Source organism: Schistocerca cancellata, chromosome 2 (genome assembly GCF_023864275.1).
Source record: "Schistocerca cancellata isolate TAMUIC-IGC-003103 chromosome 2, iqSchCanc2.1, whole genome shotgun sequence".
NCBI classification, from domain to species: Eukaryota; Metazoa; Arthropoda; class Insecta; order Orthoptera; family Acrididae; genus Schistocerca; species Schistocerca cancellata.
Genome location: NC_064627.1, coordinates 304127981 through 304148223, shown reverse-complemented (window position 1 = coordinate 304148223; position 20243 = coordinate 304127981). Strand labels below are relative to the sequence as shown.

At 39.0% G+C, this 20243-nt stretch overlaps 1 protein-coding gene across 1 annotated transcript in view; it reads left to right on the top strand.

Annotated features, from left to right (window-relative positions):
• Positions 1 to 20243, top strand: part of LOC126161685 (mediator of RNA polymerase II transcription subunit 12) — a 415184-nt gene that overhangs the window by 78079 nt on the left and 316862 nt on the right. The window contains exons 10-14 of the mRNA XM_049917698.1: positions 1639 to 1912; positions 4557 to 4806; positions 15108 to 15373; positions 17664 to 17759; positions 17847 to 17999. Of these exons, the coding sequence (XP_049773655.1) occupies positions 1639 to 1912; positions 4557 to 4806; positions 15108 to 15373; positions 17664 to 17759; positions 17847 to 17999 (1039 nt within the window). The remainder of the gene's footprint in view (positions 1 to 1638; positions 1913 to 4556; positions 4807 to 15107; positions 15374 to 17663; positions 17760 to 17846; positions 18000 to 20243) is intronic.

Genomic DNA, 20243 nt, shown 5'->3' with positions numbered 1-20243 from the left:
ACCATAAACATTCTATTCCTGAGCCTGTTATGAATGAATAAAACCAATTTTTAGAGACCTGAGTGACCCTGTTTTGCTTAGTAAATGTCTTCATGGTGGTACTCAGAATACAAATGAAAGTTTCAACCTTTGCACATGGGAAAGATTACCCAAGAATGTTTTTGTAGGACTAAATACATTAAAAGTTGGTGTACTAGATACAGTGATACGTTTCAATGCTGGAGTGATAGGAAGGTTGGAAGTCCTGAGAAATTTAGGCATAAAATGTGGCTCTAATATGGAATATCAGTTGCTTACGTGTGACAGACAACGGGTGCATGAAGCTGAAAGATTCGCTCTTCAAGTTACCAAACAAGCAAGAAGTGCTAAAAGGAATGCCAAGAGAAAGCTTGAAGATGAACAAATGCTGCAGGATGAAGACTATGCTTCAGGAATGCTCTGAGGCACAGTTTAATTGGACTCATATCTTCATTTGCAAGTTCCTGCATGTTGCATTTTTTCAGAATTCAGGTACAAATATTTCCTTAAGTTTATAAAGCACTGGTTTAATTTTTTCTGTAACATGCAATAGTCCATACTTATGTAGTAGACCTAAGCTTTATTGCACAATCAACTAAATTATAGAAAAAAAATAACTTTTTTATTAGGAAACAAATTATAAAAATTAAAATGTAAGATGTGATATTTTTTATCCTTGTAATATACATAATAGGTGGAATTAAATAGGTTTAATACCTCAGCCTTCATGTCATGTACATCTGGTAAAAATTTAGTGTCCTTCAAATGTATAACATTGGATTAAATGGTACCTCAATTTGAGAAAGCATTTTGGGAAAAAAATGCATCAATTCCTTTGTATTTTTTATTAACTCTAAGAAGGTTCAAAAATATTCAAAATACTGCTAATTTGTTTAGAAAGTTTGCTGCATTAACTGATATCAACAAAAATCTACAAAACTTATTCATTATAAACAGTGCCTGAAATAAATAGATGTTGATTTTTACATAATATTGAGCCGGAAAAGTACACTGTATCCTTAAAGCTCTCTCTAAAACGTATCTTTTAGTTTGATTTGTTGTGGTAAACTGTCAGAAAATGTAATGTTGGAGGATAAATAAGCTAATTGTAGATTTTGTCTTGGAGTTAGCATTTGATTTTATTTAGTAGCTGATTGTGAAACGGGGAGAAGATACAGTATGTAAACATTTGGTTAGAGTGTGAGATTGCCTTTGCCCCCTCCCCCCCCTCTAAAATTTGGTTGTGGTGTGACAGATTGATCTGTAGCGTAGCCTTAGGTATAGGTTAGTTCCGATTGATAAATGCCGCTGCCTTCCCCAATACGGAAAGCAAGAGTCATGCCTGAACTAGTGTGTTCTGAAAACTTTGTGTTTGTACTTTTACCTAGTATTTTGCTTTAACAACAGTTGCCCTGTTCTAAATTCAAACTCTTGCTGTATTGTCTTGTAAAGAGTTTAAAATCCAAGAACTCTTCATAATTTTTCTGTTGTTAGTTTTTGTGTTATGCTAAAGGTAATATTGTTACTGTACAGATAATTGATGCTCCAAACACTTATCTATTAAATGTAAATAACACTGATATTGCCTAATGGGATTGTCTCTTGTATTTCTACTGGCAGACGTCAGCTGATGGCTGCCGAAGAGCATGTGCGGCAACGAAGTCGAGCAGCGGAGGGCCGGTGGTCATGTGACAAGTGGCAGCAGTCATCTGCTGGTGTTACAACAGCAAGAGTCCTAGCTGCACTTGATGCTCTTGACAGGCACAATTTTGACCGTACTGATAGCACTAACTGCCTTGATACACTCTACTCTAAAGTTTTCTCACAGTCAACCACAGTAAAAGATGTCCAAGCCAGCCCCAGTGTTGATGTTCGAGAAGCCAGAACAGACAATGTGAGTTTGTACTTCATGGTATAAAAAATGTTTTAAGTTAACTTGTCTTTTTTCTTGTTTGATGTAGTTCAGATGAAAATTCATTCATAGACCAAATATAAAAAATATTTAGCAAGTTCAGTCCTGGAAAGTCCTGTATGGAATGCGTATAATGAAAGGAGTAGGGGTAACCACTCATCATATAGATAAGGTTTTAATACACACACACATAGATACATGACTACATTTCCCATCCTCTCTTGGTCTGCATCATCATGAAAATGTATTCAGTGAACAAAATTTAACCACATTTGTCTTTCTTGATCAGAAGATGATGAGAGTGACACTCACTGAAACATCACACCATTTCAAGGAACTCATCAGGCAGAAACTTGAGAATTTTATTTTAGTTCAACTTGCCAAGAAAGAGAACAGTCTTGTTTACAATCCTATTTATGTGTATGTAGACTGCTCGGTGCTTCAGTTATACTGTGAGTTGGTAATTTTACTCTTTACATTCTTTATAAGAAGTTTGAGTGTCTTCAAAAGCAATTTAAATGAAGGGTAATTTAAGAGAAAGGAATATTATAGACTAAAACCACAATTACATTGGCAGATAGCTGGAGGTAGGTAAGTCAGAGGCTTGTTGTAAGGTTTCATGAAGTCTTCGCGAGCATGCTGCCTGATCTTATGCCTTCTTGGCAATATATCAACAACGTAATGTGTCCTCATACACTATGTGATCAAAAGTATCCGGACACCCCCAAAAACATACATTTTTCATATTAGGTGCATTGTGCTGCTACCTAATGCCAGGCACTCCATATCAGAGACGTCAGTAGTCATTAGACATCGTGAGAGAGCAGAATGGGGCGCTCCGCAGAACTCACGGACTTCGAACATGGTCAGGTGATTGGGTTTCACTTTTGTCATACGTCTGTATGCAAGATTTCCACACTACTAAACATCCCTAGGTCCACTGTTTCTGATGTTATAGTAAAGTGGAAACATGAAGGGACAAGTACAACACAAAAGTGTATGGGCGGACATCGTCTGTTGACTGACAGAGACTGCTGACAGTTGAAGAGGGTTGTAATGTGTAATAGGCAGTCATCTATCCAGACCACCACACATGAATTCCAAACTGCATCAGCATCCACTGCAAGGTCTATGACAGTTATGCAGGTTGTGAGGAAGCTTGGATTTCATGGTGAAACGGCTGCTAAAAAGCCACTCAACAGGTCGGTAAATGTCAGACGATACCTCGCTTGGTGTAATGAGTGTAAACATAGGACGATTGAACAGTGGAAAAACTTTGTGGAGTGACAAATCATGGTACGCAATGTGGTGATCCGATGGCAGGGTGTGGGTATGGCAAGTGCCCGGTGAATGTCATCTGCCAACATGTGTAGTGCAAACAGTAAAATTCGGAGGTGGTGGTGTTATGGTGTGGTCATGTTTTTCATGGAGAGGGCTTGCACCCCTTGTTGTTTTGCATGGCACTATCACAGCACAGGCCTACATTGATGGTTTAAGCACCTTCTTGCTTCCCACTGTTGAAGAGCAATTTGGGGATGGCAACTGCGTCTTTCAACAGGATTGAGCACCTGTTCATAATGCACGGCCTGTGGTGAAGTGGTTACACGACAATAACATCGCTGTAATGGACTGGTCTGCACAGAGTCCTGACCTGAATCCTATAGAGCACTTTTGGGATGTTATGGAACACTGACTTAGGGCCAGGCCTCACCGACCGACATTGATACCTCTCCTCAGTGCAGCACTGCGTGAAGAGTGGGCTGCCATTCCCCAAGAAACCTTCCAGCACCTGATGGAACATATGCCTGCAAGAGTGGAAGCTGTCATCAAGACTAAGGATGGGCCAATACCATATTGACTTCTTTCAGTACCATATTGAATTCCAGCATTACCGATGGAGGGCACCAAAAACTTGTAAGTTATTTTCAGTCAGGTGTCCAGATACTTTTGATCACATAGTGTATGTACTGTGAATACATAAGAGAGCATGGTGTTGATGATGATGGTGGTGATGATAGTGATTTACTTAGTCAAATATTGTGTCAAGAAGAGCAGTACAGGTTTGCTGTGTTTATATTAAGAGGAGTTATTGAAATAATTGGTGAATGGCAGTATAATAAATTGATAGCCAGGATTCACAGTGGTCTCTCTGTTTTTACAAATTATACACAATTAGGGGTAAATCAAAGGAAGGATTAGCTCCAGTAGCAGCAGTGCATTAGTAGATAGATGTAGAGGCTGTCAGATATATAATTCTTATGAATGGAACAATGATTAAAAAGACTGACACACAATACTTAGAACCAAGCAGGTTGGCAAAGGAACACTAAACAGTGATTGGAATAAAGAAATCAGAGGCCAAGAAAGTTTTCCACTCCATTCCTTGTTATCACTAGTGTATGTACTGATCATTCTTTAGGATAATGTATGAAATTTCCCACCATCCACAATTACTTGCATCAACGGATGCATCTTCAAAAGCACGTATTTTGTGAGCAAGAAGTATTCACATTAAATGGGCCACACTGTGTTCCTATAAATAATTCTCTGTCTTTAAAAGAAAAGACTATTGTAATGTTATTCAGTGTCCACAAGATACTAAAAAAGTGTGATTTATTATTGACAGACAGCACAACAGGATGAACCAATTGTCCAAATTCTTTGCGAGTGGGCAGTAAGTAATAAGCGTTCTGGTGAACATCGTGCAATGGCTGTTGCTAAATTGTTGGAGAAGCGTCAGAATGATTTGGTGTCAGTTGATGCTGATGGACCAGATGAGAAAGATTCCGTATCTTCAGCAAATGGTGCACCAACAGGACTTCCAGTTTTTCAAAATCTACTCATGAAATTTCTGGATAACGATGCCCCTGTTCTAGGTAAGCCTGTTTCATAATTTGAACATAATACAAGATATTTATTTATTTATCATGATTCATATTTTCTGTACTGAGGCAGGTATAACAATATTATCTAATATGTTTTGGTCTTATAGCCATATTATAAGGCCATGCTGAAAAGTAATGCCTCTGAATTTTTTATGTAAAAACTCATAAAGCTTTGTAAATAAAGCAAACGTTATTGACATTCTACATGTTTATTCTTCATATCTACATATTTATTTCTCAACATAGTCACCATAGCAATGAACATATTTCTCCCAACAAGAGACCAGTTTGCTGAAACCATTGATGTAAAATGTTTGACTTTGTTGATGAACCCACAACATTACCTCTGCTTGCATTGCTTCATTACTGTCCAAGTGAAATCTGCAAAGGTGTTCTTTAAGTTTTGGCACCACATCAAGACAGTATATAGGATGATCGATGGTTGTGAATCCAAGGTGTTGGATTGCTGGAGATGTCGCAGTGCTCCTGTGTGGTCTGGCATTGTCATGTTGTAGGAGAGGGTGCTCCATATGTGGAGGAACTCTTTGAATTCGAACATCAATTACAGCATGCTGTTTCTCATAGTTACATTATTTCTCATAGTTACATTATTTCTCATAGTTACATTATGCTGCACCATACACTACAATTCAGTGCCCTCTAGTGTCAGAGGGCTGAAAGTATGTAACCATGAAGAATAAAGTATGTTAATAACATTTGTTTTATCTCAAAAGCTTTAAGAATTTTCATATAACAAATTTGGAGGCCTTACTTTTCAGCACACCCTTGTAGATTGTCTATATCAATTTAAAAAAGATGTTTTTTACATTTTCAACTGGTTTAATAATTGTTGAGGCCCATTGTCGATATTTGACAGAAGAGGAATTTATACAGACTCCCGTCAAAATGGAAATTTTGAAATGAGTAATGAAATAGGTTATTAAAGTTGAAGGACATGGAAGGAAAGTATTAATTAAGAAGGGAGTGAGGCATATTTTTAGCTTATTCTCAAAGTTTTTCAATTTGTACATTGAGCAACCAGTAAAGGAAGTCAAAGAGAAATTTGGAAAGAGAATTCAAGCTCAGGAGGGAAAATAAAACTTTTAGTTTTGCCAAGACCCTGTAATTCTATCATAGATGACAAAGGGCCTGGAAGAGTAGTTGAATTGAACAGATAGTGTCTTGAAAAGAGGTTGCAAGGTGAACCTCCACAAAAGTAAAGCAAGAGCAGTAACATGTATTCAGATTAAATGAGTCGAGGCTGTTAAATTAGTCAAGAAGAGAGATACTGAAAGTAGTAGATGGTTTTGTTATTTTGGCAGCAAAATAACTGACAATGGCTCAATCATTAGTTTGGTGATAGAGGTAAGTGTGTTGGATGAAAATTGTAAAGAGAGAGACCAAGACTTGACTGTGGTAAAAAGGATCAAATGGATGTGGTTATGCAGTGATGAAGAGGCTTGTGAAAGTGAAGGCTAGTGTGGAGAACTGCATGAAATCAGTCCTTGGACTGAAGATCTCAGCAACATATTAACCAAATTTGTTTGCATTATGTGGCCTGCTGTGCTGCAGAACAAGCTTCCATTGCTAGTAGATGAAACCAAAGTATTTTTAACCTCAGATAACCTCCATTTACTGCCTGAAATTTCACATACTGATTGTCAGTAGTGTTTACTGTTATTAAAAACTTATGAAGTCACATTTATAATTAATTCCTCTGTATTTTGTGGCTCTTTGGTTCAAGAGGGAGGGGTAGGGAGTAGGAGGGGGGGAGGGGGGGACCTGTTACACTACAAATCCAAAGGTCTGTGGGTCAACCCTCAACAGATCCTGGCTTTTTTGCCCCTGTTACATCATTTCTTGCACATCTGGCAGTGATAATTTAAAGTGAACATACCAAGTTGCACAGTGGTTCTGAGTTCTTGTTAAACATTAGGTCACTGTAAAGTGGTTGGGAAAATCTGTGCAGAGATCAGAGGAAAGCGAGAACGTACTACCTCCACTAAGTCCACTTGCCTACAAAAGCAGTTTGGTGTTCAAAATAGTCTTCAGGCTGATAATAGCTTTATCTTACCACATTATTATTTGAAGTCTAGTGTCATTGTATCAACAATTTTTCATCATATGCAATGTGTAAATTATTGTGTAATATGTAGATTAAAGAGTCACACTGCTCTGGATCTGTTGCCAGAAACTTAATGAGTGTGGGTCTTCAAGTGGACGTCAGTTTTTATATAATCAAAAAGCCGTTAGTTTTATGGATAAAAGAAAGGAGTTTGTAGATAAATTGAAGGTGTTGGAGGTCATGATATAAATGCGTAGGTGGAGCAGATCTGAGAATAGAAATAACTGGGCAGCCAGATTGATTATTCTACCACTGTAGCTGAGTGTTCAGCATGGCAGGCTGCCATGCGGAGAACTATGTTCAGTTCTCGTTTCTGCCAGGGTTTTTTTCCTTGGTGGGAAGACTGGGGTGTGGTCAGCCTCATGGTGCCAATTGAGGTGCTACTGGAATGAGAAGTAGCAGCTCCAAGTCTTGCAAAGCCAACAGTGGCCAGAGGAACAGTTTACTAACCACATGGCCTCCATACTGCATCCAAATATTGACAATGGCTGATGACATGGTGGTCTGTTGGTCCTGGTTGGCCCGTCTCAGGCCAGATGGCAGAGATTTGCTTGCAAGATGAAAAGCTGATGTAATTAGGAAATATAAAAAATATTGTATTTTCTGTAGGTCCTCATTTGTATATCAGGAAAGAAGCTTACTCTAAGACATTGTTCCTTGGTAAGTACCAGATAAACTGTGTGCATTGTATGAGGCTCTTTTTCTCACTGACACTGTAAAAATCATGTAATCATGTTCATTTAATGATGTTACTCCTAAACAGTTGGTTTACAGTTTTGGAATTTAACTTTCTTTGTGATTCTTTCTTGTTTAGTTATTGTTGTAGTGTCACTTTAAATATATTCAACATTCAAACTAAATGTTACTTGGCATTCAGTTTAACTAATATGCTAATGGCTAAAGAATGGGACACAGCCACGCTTTATTTGTATAACCTTGTTGGGAAAGGTAGACTAAGTAAGAGATATTAGTCAGACTTTGGCACACTGACTTTTAACACATAGTGTTATATTACTTGCTGTGCTTAGAGGTCAAACTGCACCAAGTAACATGGAAAATTAAATGTTTGGATTGTGATGCTTTACTAGCTGACTATGCAGGACTTTAGTGTTACCAAATAACCAAGGAGCCTACAATATGTGGCAGAGTTCATGAACATACTGATTGCTCACAGCTGTCTATTCCAAATGTGTCCCCATACATACAGTCTGGCTGAGAAGAGCTCCAGTCCATTGCTGACTACTGAACTATGTTAAATGCGGAACAGTGAATATGATGTCTCGTGTCAAAACTAACACCATAACACCATGAAGAATATAGAAAGACACAAAACAGGGCAAATAAATAAGTACACACTGCCAATATCAGGCACTTGTCATTCCATATGTTGTGGAAGAAGTTCTGTAGTTTTCATGTCTGAAAGAAAATTTTTTTTGGCTCTTAGCTAACAGCCATTGAATTTTTTTAGCATCAGTGAATCCCTAGCTGCAATGAGCCTATTACGTGGCAGAAATCCAATGCCTCATATCCATCACTGGCATTTTCCACTAAGAACACATCACAACAGACAGAACAAGGAAAATAATAATAATAATGAGAATATTTTGTAAAGCAGCAGGCAATGATGTTCTCAGCATAATCATGTCCAAGTTTGTTGCAAAGAAATATAGTACCGGTCTTGACACACACACACACACACACACACACACACACACACACACACACACACACACACACACACACACACACACAAATTTAATTTTCTTCTCTGAATTGAATGGGATGTACTCCACTTAATGAAAACAAAACATTAGTCCATCATATATGTAAGCAGAAAAATGCACAGTCGCCCTGTGATTACCAGTCATCAGCATATTACCCATGGTATCAAAATCCTTAGAAGATACTGTTCATGCTCAGATGGTTGTATACATATTCAACCTGCGTGATAAATATCAGTCCTGTTTTCATAAACACCGTGATACAAATACTGCATGAATTGAAATATCTGATGAAGTTAAAAATGCCATAGACAACTATGAGGCCACAGTATGGACATTTTTTTAGACTTCAACTGGTTTCACAAGTAGTCCTGCCTTTGATGGGATATCCAGTCATGTGATTTACAAGCTAAGCTGCAACCACTGTGCTGCATTCTATGTGAGCATGACAACCAACAAGCTGTCTGTCCACATGAATGGCCATCGACAAATGTGGCCAATAAACAAGTGGACCACCCTGTTGCTGAGCATGCTGTCCGACACGACATCCATTATTTTAATGACTGCTTCACAGCCTGTGCCATATGGATCCTTCCCATCAACACCAGCTTTTCTGAGTTACGCACCAGCACTACACAGCCCTCATTCCACCATCGCACCCAGTCTTTTTACTTCTCGCCTTTTCTGCTACCTTTCCACTGCCCCCCATCTAACCTCCCGACTGCACACACCTACCCTAACCTCTCTCCACCTCATCCCTGCAGGCTCCCCAGCAGGATTTCACTGTCCCCTACCCTCCATCCTAGCATCCCTCTCCTTCCCCGCCCCATCCTCCTCCTTACTCCCACTCTGTCACCACTCACATCGTGCACTTGTGCTGCTGCTTGCAGTGTGGCTTCAGTTGCCAGAGACTGCAGTCCTGTGTGTGAGTTGTGCTTGCGTGAGTGTGTGTGTGTGTTTTTGATGACGAAGGCCTTACTGGCTGAAAGCTTATCTGTGACAGTCTTTTTGTTGTGCCTATCTACAGCTCAGCATCTCCGCTATACGGTGAGTAGCAACTTTCCTTTTCGTAAAATGCTCTGCAGACCTATATTAGGGACTCGTTATTGAGCTCCCTAAATATTTTTAATATGAAATATTGTTGAAGAAGCATCAAGCAGCATATTTCTTCACCCTACATTTGTCCCGCATTGGCTGTCATGAAAAATTTCCACTCTTGCTGAGGCTTACTAATAGTTTGAACAGAAAGGGAACAAATGACAGAGATAGTTGAAGTACCATGCACTACAACTGTTAATGAGTCTTGCAAAGTATAAATGTAGATGTGTGTGAAATAAAATTTGTAAATACTTTAGGAGTAAAGGATACCATTCACCAGAAAGCAGAAGCATCAACTCATCGACAGGTGCACACACACACAAAAAGAAAGGAAACTTGCTCCCTTTCAGAGTAAACCTTTTTCAAGGATGCTTGCTTTCAGTGTAATGCCTTTTCAAGGAGTGTGCGCGCACCCCAACTTCCCCCCCCCCCCCCCCCCCCCTCGCACACACACACACACACACACACACACACACACACACACCTAAACGACACTGGCTGGACACAAATTGTCAGTGCTCCATTTCAGCAGGTGGTCTAGGTTGGGATGGATGTTGTGGCGAGTGTGCTGAGTAGAGGTTGAGAGAGAGGCAGGAGGCTGGGGGAAGGGATTGTTGTGGATGGGTAGTGGCAGGGAGGGAAGCAGCCAATTTTACAGCTGGGAACAAGGTAGGAAGGTTTGCAGGTGCATGAGCTAGGCATGTTATGTATGAGTATTGGAGTTGGTGAGGAGTGGTGCATGCTGAAGGTGATGCGAGTACGTGAATTGGGAGGGGGCGACAGGATGGAGGAAGGGGAAACTGCTAAGTGGAGGGTGTGGGGCTACAGGCTGGGAGAGATTGATGCCAGGATGATTATGGGAGCAAAGAATGTGTTGCAAGGTAACTCCTGTCTGTGTAGTTCAGAGCATCTGGTATTTGATGGAGGGATGCAGATGGCATTGAAACTGAACATGTTTTGCTCTGCTGCATGTTGTACCACCGCGTAGTCAACTTTGTTCTCAACATCCTGGTGTACAGCTGTTTGGTAGTCGTACCAATGTGAATAACTGTGCAGTGTTTGCAGCAGAGTTGGTATATGATATGGCTGCTTTCACATATGGCACAGCCTCTGATGGGGTAGAATAAATCTGTGCTGTGTGGTTGGACTGAGCATGTCTTGCACCTGGGTCTGCCACAGGGATATGATCCCTTTGGCAAGAGGTTGGGAGTGGGAGCGGCATGGTGGTGGATGAGGATGTTTTATTGGTTGGATGGGCAATGGAACACCACTTTAGGAGGGGTGGGAAGGACTCTGGATAGGATGTCACTGATTTCAGGGTATGGAGCTGATTGTTTTGGTTGGTGGGAGGACTGGGAGTGTGTGAAGATTGTTGTTGTTGTTGTTGTTGTTGTTGTTGTTGTTGCAGTTTTCAGTCCAGAGACTGGTTTGATGCAGCTCTCCATGCTACTCTATCCTGTGCAAGCTTCATCATCTCCCAGTACCTACTGCAACCTACATCCTTCTGAATCTGCTTAGTGTATTCATCTCTTGGTCTCCCTCTACGATTTTTACCCTCCACGCTGCCCTCCAATATTAAATTGGTGATCCCTTGATGCATCAGAACAAGTCCTACCAACCGATCCCTTCTTCTAGTCAAGTTGTGCCACAAATTTCTCTTCTCTCCAGTTTTGTTCAGTACCTCCTCATTAGTTATGTGATCTACCCATCTGATCGTCAGCATTCTTCTGTAGCAAACACATTTCGAAAGCTTCTATTCTCTTCTTGTGTAAACAATTTATCATCCACGTTTCACTTCCATACATGGCTACACTCCAATACAAATACTTTCAGAAACTACTTCCTGACACTTAAATCTATACTCAATGTTAACAAATTTCTCTTCTTCAGAAATGCCTTCCTTGCCATTGCCAGTCTACATTTTATATCCTCTCTACTTTGACCATCATCAGTTATTTTTCTCCCCAAATAGCAAAACTCATTTGCTACTTTAAATGTCTCATTTCCTAATCTAATTCCCTCAACATCACCCGATTTAATTTGACTACATTCCATTATCCTTGTTTTGCTTGTGTTGATGTTCATCTTATATCCTCCTTTCAAGACACTGTCCATTCTGTTCAGCTGCTCTTGCAGGTCCGTTGTGTCTCTGACAGAATTACGATGTCATCAGCAAATCTCAAAGTTTTTATTTCTTCTCCCTGATGTTTAATTTCTACGCTCCCGGGATTGGAATGACTCCTTACCCTCTCCCTTAAAACCCAATCCTTTTGTCTTTCCTTCTCCTTCCCTCTTTCCTGACGAGGCAACCGTTGGTTGCGAAAGCTAGAGTTTTGTGTGTATGTTTGTGTTTATTTGTGTGTCTATCGACCTGCCAGCGCTTTTGTTGGGTAAGTCTCATCATCTTTCTTTTTAAATATATTTTTCCCACGTGGAATGTTTCCCTCTATTATATTCATATATATACAGGGCGTTTCAAAAAGAAAGAGCAGATTTCAAACATTTATTTCTCAAAAACTACAAATGATAGAAACACAATTCCAACGGTCCTTCACTCAATATGAGTACCAAATGTTACACAACAAATATCAAAACTGTACCTCAATATGAGCACCATTTGTTACACGACAAATATCAAACCGGTATCTCATTTCTTGCCACACACGACGCAACTGGTCTTTAGTTACCGAATTCACGGCCGCAACAATTCGATGTCGTACCTCTTGAAGAGTAGCGGGCATAGGTGGGACATAAACACAGTCCTTTATGTACCCCCACAAATAAAAATCGCAGGGAGTAAGGTCTGGTGACCTGGGAGGCCACAGACGATGACATTGATCTTGTGCTCCTGCTCTTCCAATCCACCGTCCTGGAATGGTGTTATTTAGGTACCGTCGTACAGGTTCAGAGAAGTGTGGTGGGGCGCCATCTTGCATGAAGATGAAGTGATTTGAATCTTCCTGAAGTTGAGGAAATAGCCAGTTTTCTAACATGTCCAGGTAAATGGTTCCTGTGATAGTTTTCTCCATGAAAAAGAAAGGTCCATAAACTTTGTTTACCGAAATTGCACAAAAGACGTTAACCTTTGGTGAGTCTCTTTCATGTTGAATAACGTCCCTCGGAGTTTCACTCGCCCAAATTCGTACGTTATGCCGATTAACTTTACCAGAAATGTGAAACGTTGATTCATCTGAAAAAATTAATCGTTCGGCAAAATTGTCCTCTTCCATGTCCTGTAGAATTGCAGTTGAAAATTCGAACCTTTTGTTGTGGTCGTCAGGACGCAATGCTTGCAATAACTGCAGTTTGTACGGCTTCATGTGCAGACGGTTACTCAGAACGCGCCATACCGTTGTTTTAGACATGTTTAGTTCGTGACTTGCCCGTGTCGTGGATTTTCTAGGGCTCCTTTCGTAAGCTGCACGGACACGCTCGACATTTTCATCCGATGTGCGTGGACGACCCGTGCTTTTTCGCTTGCAGATGCAACCATCTTCTACGAATCTGTGATGCCACTCATAAATTTGCTTATGACGAGGCGGCTGTTTGTTGAATTGACGGCGGAATGCACGTTGCACACCAACAATGGACTCTAACTTTGCAAATTGCAGCACACAAAATGATCGTTCCTGTGGTGTCGTCGCCATTTTCCTACAAACAAACGCCAGCGCCACTGCGGATTTGCATGGAACTTCTGCGCGGACCATTGAAAAACTTTGAACCTTTCTCTGACAAGAAACGTTTGAATTGTGTTTCTATCATTTGTAGTTTTTGAGAAATAAATGTTTGAAATCTGCTCTTTCTTTTTGAAACGCCCTGTATATATGGTTATAATAGAAGGAAATATTCCACGTAGGAAAAATATACCTAAAAACAAAGATGATGTGACTTACCAAATGAAAGTGCTGGCAGGTCGACAGACACACAAACGAACACAAACATACACACAAAATTCAAGCTTTCGCAACAAACTGTTGCCTCATCAGGAAAGAGGGAAGGAGAGGGAAAGACGAAAGGATGTGGGTTTTAAGGGAGAGGGTAAGGAGTCATTCCAGTCCCGGGAGCGGAAAGACTTACCTTAGGGGAAAAAAAGGACGGGTACACACTCGCACACACACACATATCCATCCACACATATACAGACACAAGCAGACATATTATATATTGTGTGTCTATCGACCTGCCAGCGCTTTTGTTTGGTAAGTCTCATCATCTTTGTTTTTAGATAAATTTTTCCCACGTGGAATGTTTCCCTTATATATATATTACATATTATATATGTCTGCTTGTGTCTGTATATGTGTGGATGGATATGTGTGTGTGTGCGAGTGTATACCCGTCCTTTTTTCCCCCTAAGGGAAGTCTTTCCGCTCCTGGGACTGGAATGACTCCTTACCCTCTCCCTTAAAACCCACATCCTTTCGTCTTTCCCTCTCCTTCCCTCTTTCCTGATGAGGCAACAGTTTGTTGCGAAAGCTTGAATTTTGTGTGTATGTTTGTGTTCGTTTCTTTGTCTGTCATGTTCCTTCTGCCACCAAACTTCACTAACTCCCGCTATATCTCACTTTAACCTATCCCTTTTCCTTTTTAAATTTTTTAACCTACCTGCCCGATTAAGAGATCTGAAATTCCACGCTCCGGTCTGTAGAACGCCAGTTTTCTTTCTCCTAGTAATAACGTCCTGAGTAGTTCCCGCCCGAAGATCTGAATGGGGGACTATTTTACCTCTGGAATATTTTACCCAAGAGGACGCCATCATCATTTAAGCATACAGTAAAGCTGCATGCCTTCGGGAAAAATTACGGCTGTAGTTTCCCTTTGCTTTCAACCATTCACAGTACTAGCACAGAAAGGCCATTTTGGTTAGTGTTACAAGGCTAGATCAGTCAATCATCCAGGTTGTTGGCCCTGCAACTACTGAAAGGTCTGCTGCCCCTCTTCAGAAACCACACATTTGTCTGGTCTCTCAACAGATACCCCTCCATTGTGATTGCACCTATGGTACGGCTATCTGTATCGCTGAGGCATGCGAGCCTCCACACCAACGGCAAGGTCCATGGTTCATGGGAGAGGTGTGTTTATTCATTGTGTTTATTTATTTGTTCAATATTTTTGTGTTAGATAAAACGCATAGTACTGTCTGTTCACTTTGGCTAGCCAGTAATTTTATTCAAGTACACAAAAGGCAAAGTGACAAAATATTAACCTTGAACAATGGAGAATACTGATAATAGTCAGTAGCCTGTTATTATGATGTGTGCATCAATGTTCAATATTTTTGTTTTAACATGAACATATTTTGTACTAACAAGTGAATGAGTGTCTGATATTTGAAAAAAATTTCACAGATGACAACCCATCAACTCAAAATCGTGCAATGTTCACAAATCTTGTGCATCTCTTTGCTGAATTGATCAGGCATGATATCTTCTCACATGATGTATACCTGTGCACACTGATTTCTCGTGGTGACCTGAATACTAGTGGTCCAGGTACTCACCCTCCTGGTACTCCACATCCTACAAGCAACAAACCAGCCACTCCAGCAGATGGTCGTACTGGACATCCAAATTCAATGCTTCAAGATGATGAAAGCTCTACATATGCCCCACCAGTGAGTAATGTGTAGTGTTGATACCTATCCATTATTTTGTAGAAAGTAAGTTCCTAAATGAAATAATTGCAGGCTTCCTGGACAGTGGATTTTGAAGCATTATCAAAAGTAGAATCCATGCACTTTGTTCTATATGCATATACTTGGTTTTATACATCTCTAAATTACACATACTCGTTTTAGACTTGATTCCCAAGGTGTGTGTGTGTGTGTGTGTGTGTGTGTGTGTGTGTGTGTGTGTGTGTTGGGGTGATGTCATACAAATAAAAATGTGGGGTCAAATGCCAAGTCAGTTGTTAGTGTTCTATGTAATTTCCTAGTTGTGTTTAGTATATAATTTTGAAAATTGATGTTGCATAACAGTTATTTGTCCTTCTTGCTTTTTTAAAGCTTCTAATTAAACAAACATGTAAGATGAAAGCAAATAAAAATTAATTTAATTATCCTGATTGCAAGTTCACTTCTTTCTACAAGTTATATAGTGCAGTAAAACCTAACTAATTTGTTCTAATTGAGGCGAGTTCCAGAAATTTGTTCTAAAATAGTTAGGTTTCTGGAGCTATAATTAGAAATATAACCTCCAGCTTATTATGGTGATTAAACAAAAACAAGATGTACTGTGATGTTCTATGAAATACCGTACAGTATAATTTAAAAGCAACTAATGCAGTGATACTACAATAATGAACAATCAGATTAAACAAATGAAAGTTACAATACAAATTCTATGATTACATTAAAGAAGCCTCACATATACACTGTTACACATATGCATTACAGTACTTATTCAAAAATTAATGTATACGCTCTACTGGAAATTTACGTGTTACATTGACTGTAGAATGGTGTGTACTTTACCAGTTATCTGCTGCTGTCAACTTGTAGTTATTTGCTGTTGTCATCTTGATCTACAATGATACAGTCCACAACAGCCAAGGGGGCACTGTTATCTGATGCTGAAGCTCTGGCAACATTTTCATCATTAATCTCTGTTGATAATGGCATAAAGAAGAAACTTATTTGTGGCTGAGACTCTTGCGCACTGTTCTTTCATCACTTCTTGTCATATGTCATTTCATGTAAAGTAATACCTTCGATAATTTGGATTAATGTCAGTAAAAGTGATAAGTGTGTCAAAAGAGAAACTTCCCTCTTCTAAAACAGTTTTTACTTATGTATGAAATACAAAGTCCATTCTTTGACTTTCTCCCGTATGCTTTTGTGTTAGATAATTTGCACGAATTACAAAATCTGTACACCCATCTACAAATACTCATAGCATGTTTGGACTATATCTGAGGAACTACTGCAGGAATTTTGATAAAGTTTTTGCTAATATGCAGAGTGATTTATGAGGAAGCTTTGTGTTTATGATTTGTAAATATTTTGTACAAATTAACTAAATTATGATGATAGTTAACCGCTGCTGTGAAAGTGATGCCATTGCCATCTAGTGATGAATGGCAGAACTCGCATCACGGGTTTTTACTGTGCAGTCGAGAGCATCCATTTCATCTTCACTGCTTCCTGCAGCAGCACTAGTTCTCAACTCAATCTCAGATGCTACTGTCACATTTGTGTGACCTGTTGTTGTTTTCCATTCTGGGGTTTGTACATTTTGTGTTCCCCATGCAGCTTCATGGATCAAGTCAATGTTGTCCAGTACAGTCATGAAGTGACACCTAATTGAAAGACTTGCACTATGCCATTGACCCACACAAAACTGTTATTACCAGAGGCTGTACAAATCTTCTTCTGGTAGATATTTTGCAAATTAAAGTCTGCTGATGTGTTTTTTGGTTTATATTTGAAGGTTAATCCCAGGAACTACTGTAGGGATTTTAATACAGTTTTTACTATTATGTAGACTGATTTAGGGTGGACCAGGTGTACGATAGCCTGCAGCTTCCATCATTGTCATGAGATGTCACTTTGAACATCAATTAAATACAGAACATACAACATTTGTGCTTCCTGAGAATTTTCCTGGCGTGTGTTGTGTTATTTGAAAGAGATATTCAATTAACTAACATTCTTGCCTGAAATTCAATCATAATTCTATACAGTGCCCTGTAAATAAAGTTACCACCATGCAAAACAAGTCATGCAGCCATAAGTACTTAGTGCTACCAGTGCGAAGCCAGGACAGATTTCTAGTTGATGTATCTTAGACGTGAATTACTTGGCTGAAGGCATTGCTAGAGAAGGTATTTTAAGTTTTAGTAAGTCTTAGTATTTGCATTTTATTATTGTTTAATTGCTCATAGTTATTAAGAGTTTTTTGCTGTAGGACCATGGTCGCAATACTGATTATGATGACAGGAAGATAGATGATGAACTGGATAAGCTGTTGCAGCACATAAAAGAAGAGCAGCAGAATTCTTTGGTAATAATTAAAGTCTTTTATGATGCATTTATCACTTCTTTTAAGAAGCTAATTCAATAAAACTGATTTAAATTTATTTACTTACAGGATGCACCAGATTCGCCGAAAGATGATGGAGTTCCCCACCTTGTAGTGCCTCCACCTATGTCATCCGTAACTCATACAGAAGCTACTGATGTGGGTGGTATAGAATCTCAATCTCGTCATCTTTTGTATACTACTCACTTTCCGCTACCTCAGGTAATATCTGTGTTTCAATATATGTACAATCTTCATTTTTTGACAATCTACGATGGTATACTTTGTAAATTTGTGCATGAATTCAGTATGAGAATGTGTTACTTTAGAGTATAACATTTTATAAAATCTGGCAATTTATATTTAACCTCTTCATTGATGTTTTGTCCCCACACAAGAATTAAAATTTACCACCAGTTTAGTTGAAGAAATTTTTTTTTATTTATTTATTATCTTTTTTGCATATAGTCACCAACTGGTGACTGTTGCAAACGTCATAGCATTTTTCTACAATTTGTAATTCACATGTACAAGAAGCCGCTTACAGGCGATGCACTTGGCAATATATGGTACAATACTTCATAATGCAACATACAGTTGTTACATAGTATAGGTATTTGAATTTACAGCATGTTGTTACAAAAATAATATCTATTACAATCACTTCAGAATAGTACATCGTATAATAGAAGAGTTTGGCCTACATTTAAGAATAGCTACATTTTAATATCAGTATTCATTCAGTGAGTACAAACATTTGATAGTTAAGAATGATTTTAATTCCCTTTTGAATATATTGAAAGGGGGATTAGGCATTATTCAGAAAGTTACTCTTTCCCCAGTGCTACTTGCCTTACAATGATTTTAGCTTCAGCTATTTGACACTGGAATCCTTTTTTTGTCCAGAATAAATTTCTTATGCCTTCCCATTCGGGCAAGTTCTACGGAAAAATGGCAATGCAATAAAAGGGGCCTTCAATCTCGTAAGACATTTAAACCACTTATGTAAATTCCTTTTTATGAAGTTTAGACTTTAGTAAGTCATGTCTCAGTTCATAGAAAAAACATCTGAGTTAAAAACTTAAGTTCTTGTTGATTTTCATGTTCCACTAAATATTTACATACTTCCAACACTTTTGTTTTCTGTAATTCTGCATGATCCATTTTATTGGTTGAGTGGAGAGTGATTTCATGGCTATTGTTAATATTTTGTTCATGTAGATTTACATACAGATGTTTAGACCATATGGTTGCAGTTCTGAAATTTTGGCTTCGTTTCCATATGAATTGTGTTATCTTGAAATAATATGGATCAATATACATGTGGTTAATTGGGTGGAGCAAATGGGTGTGGTTGGATGGTATATCTCTTAGGCTCAGCAAAAGAGAAGATACTACTAAGACTCATCTCACCATCTATCATCATATGTTTTGGATCCTGAAAAATCTAATAAAAATGAAAAACTTTATACTTCCTGAGGGAAGAAACCGGTGAATTATTTATTTATCAAGTGCAGAGGTATTTTTTCTGTCCTCAGTACATCTTATTTCTAGACGATGAACTGAACTCATGAAGTTTCAAGAAAAGAGACCTATGCAGAAATTAATATATTTACTTTTCATTAACTTTTTTCACCCTTTCTTTCTTTCCTCCTCCTCCTCCTCCTCCTCCTACTACTACTACTACTACTACTACTGTCGCTGCTGCAGTACCATTCTTTCCTTTCCGTGCAGCCTTTATTGTGGACTCCACATGTATAAGACCTTGATATTAAGAAACCACAAGTACTGTTTAGCATCCTTTTGGTTACAGTATTTCATCTGAAAGTCAGTTAAAAGAGTTTCACCAACACAGTGTGGGCCAAGGCAGTTTGAAAAGTTCTCGGCCTGATAGTGACCCGACAATTTATGCTTTCAAAGAAGTTTTGTTTTTCAACATAATCTTCTGTAATATCAATACATTTCATAGAGCATTGTTCCTGTGTCATTATTCCCTCTCTGTATTATTCCTCTGTAAGTGCTGCAAAGTATCCATCTACAGTGACATTGGTTTCTCGATTGGACTAAAAGTGGTGACCAGCGAGGAATGTCTTCAGTTTTGAGACTAGATGGAAGTCGTAGGGAGCCAAATCTGCCAAATAAGGTGGATGTTCCAGCACTTCGTAGTGCAAATCCCTCAGTAGCACCATTTCCGAGAACCTTTTGTGGGCAGGTGCATTGTCCTGCTGGAAGACCATTCTTTTCTTCTTTAATCCAGGTCTACTTTCACAGATGCTTGCATCCAGTTTTGTTAGAAGTTGAGAGCAGTATTCTCCAGTTATGGTTTTATCTTTTTCTTTTCCTTTCACATCCCAAAACAGTGATGCCATCATCAGTCCCACTGAGGGCACTGTCCTTACCTTCTTTGGAGCTGAAGAACTGACTTCTGTCCTCTGTATAGACTTCTGTTTGTATTCAGGTGTGTAG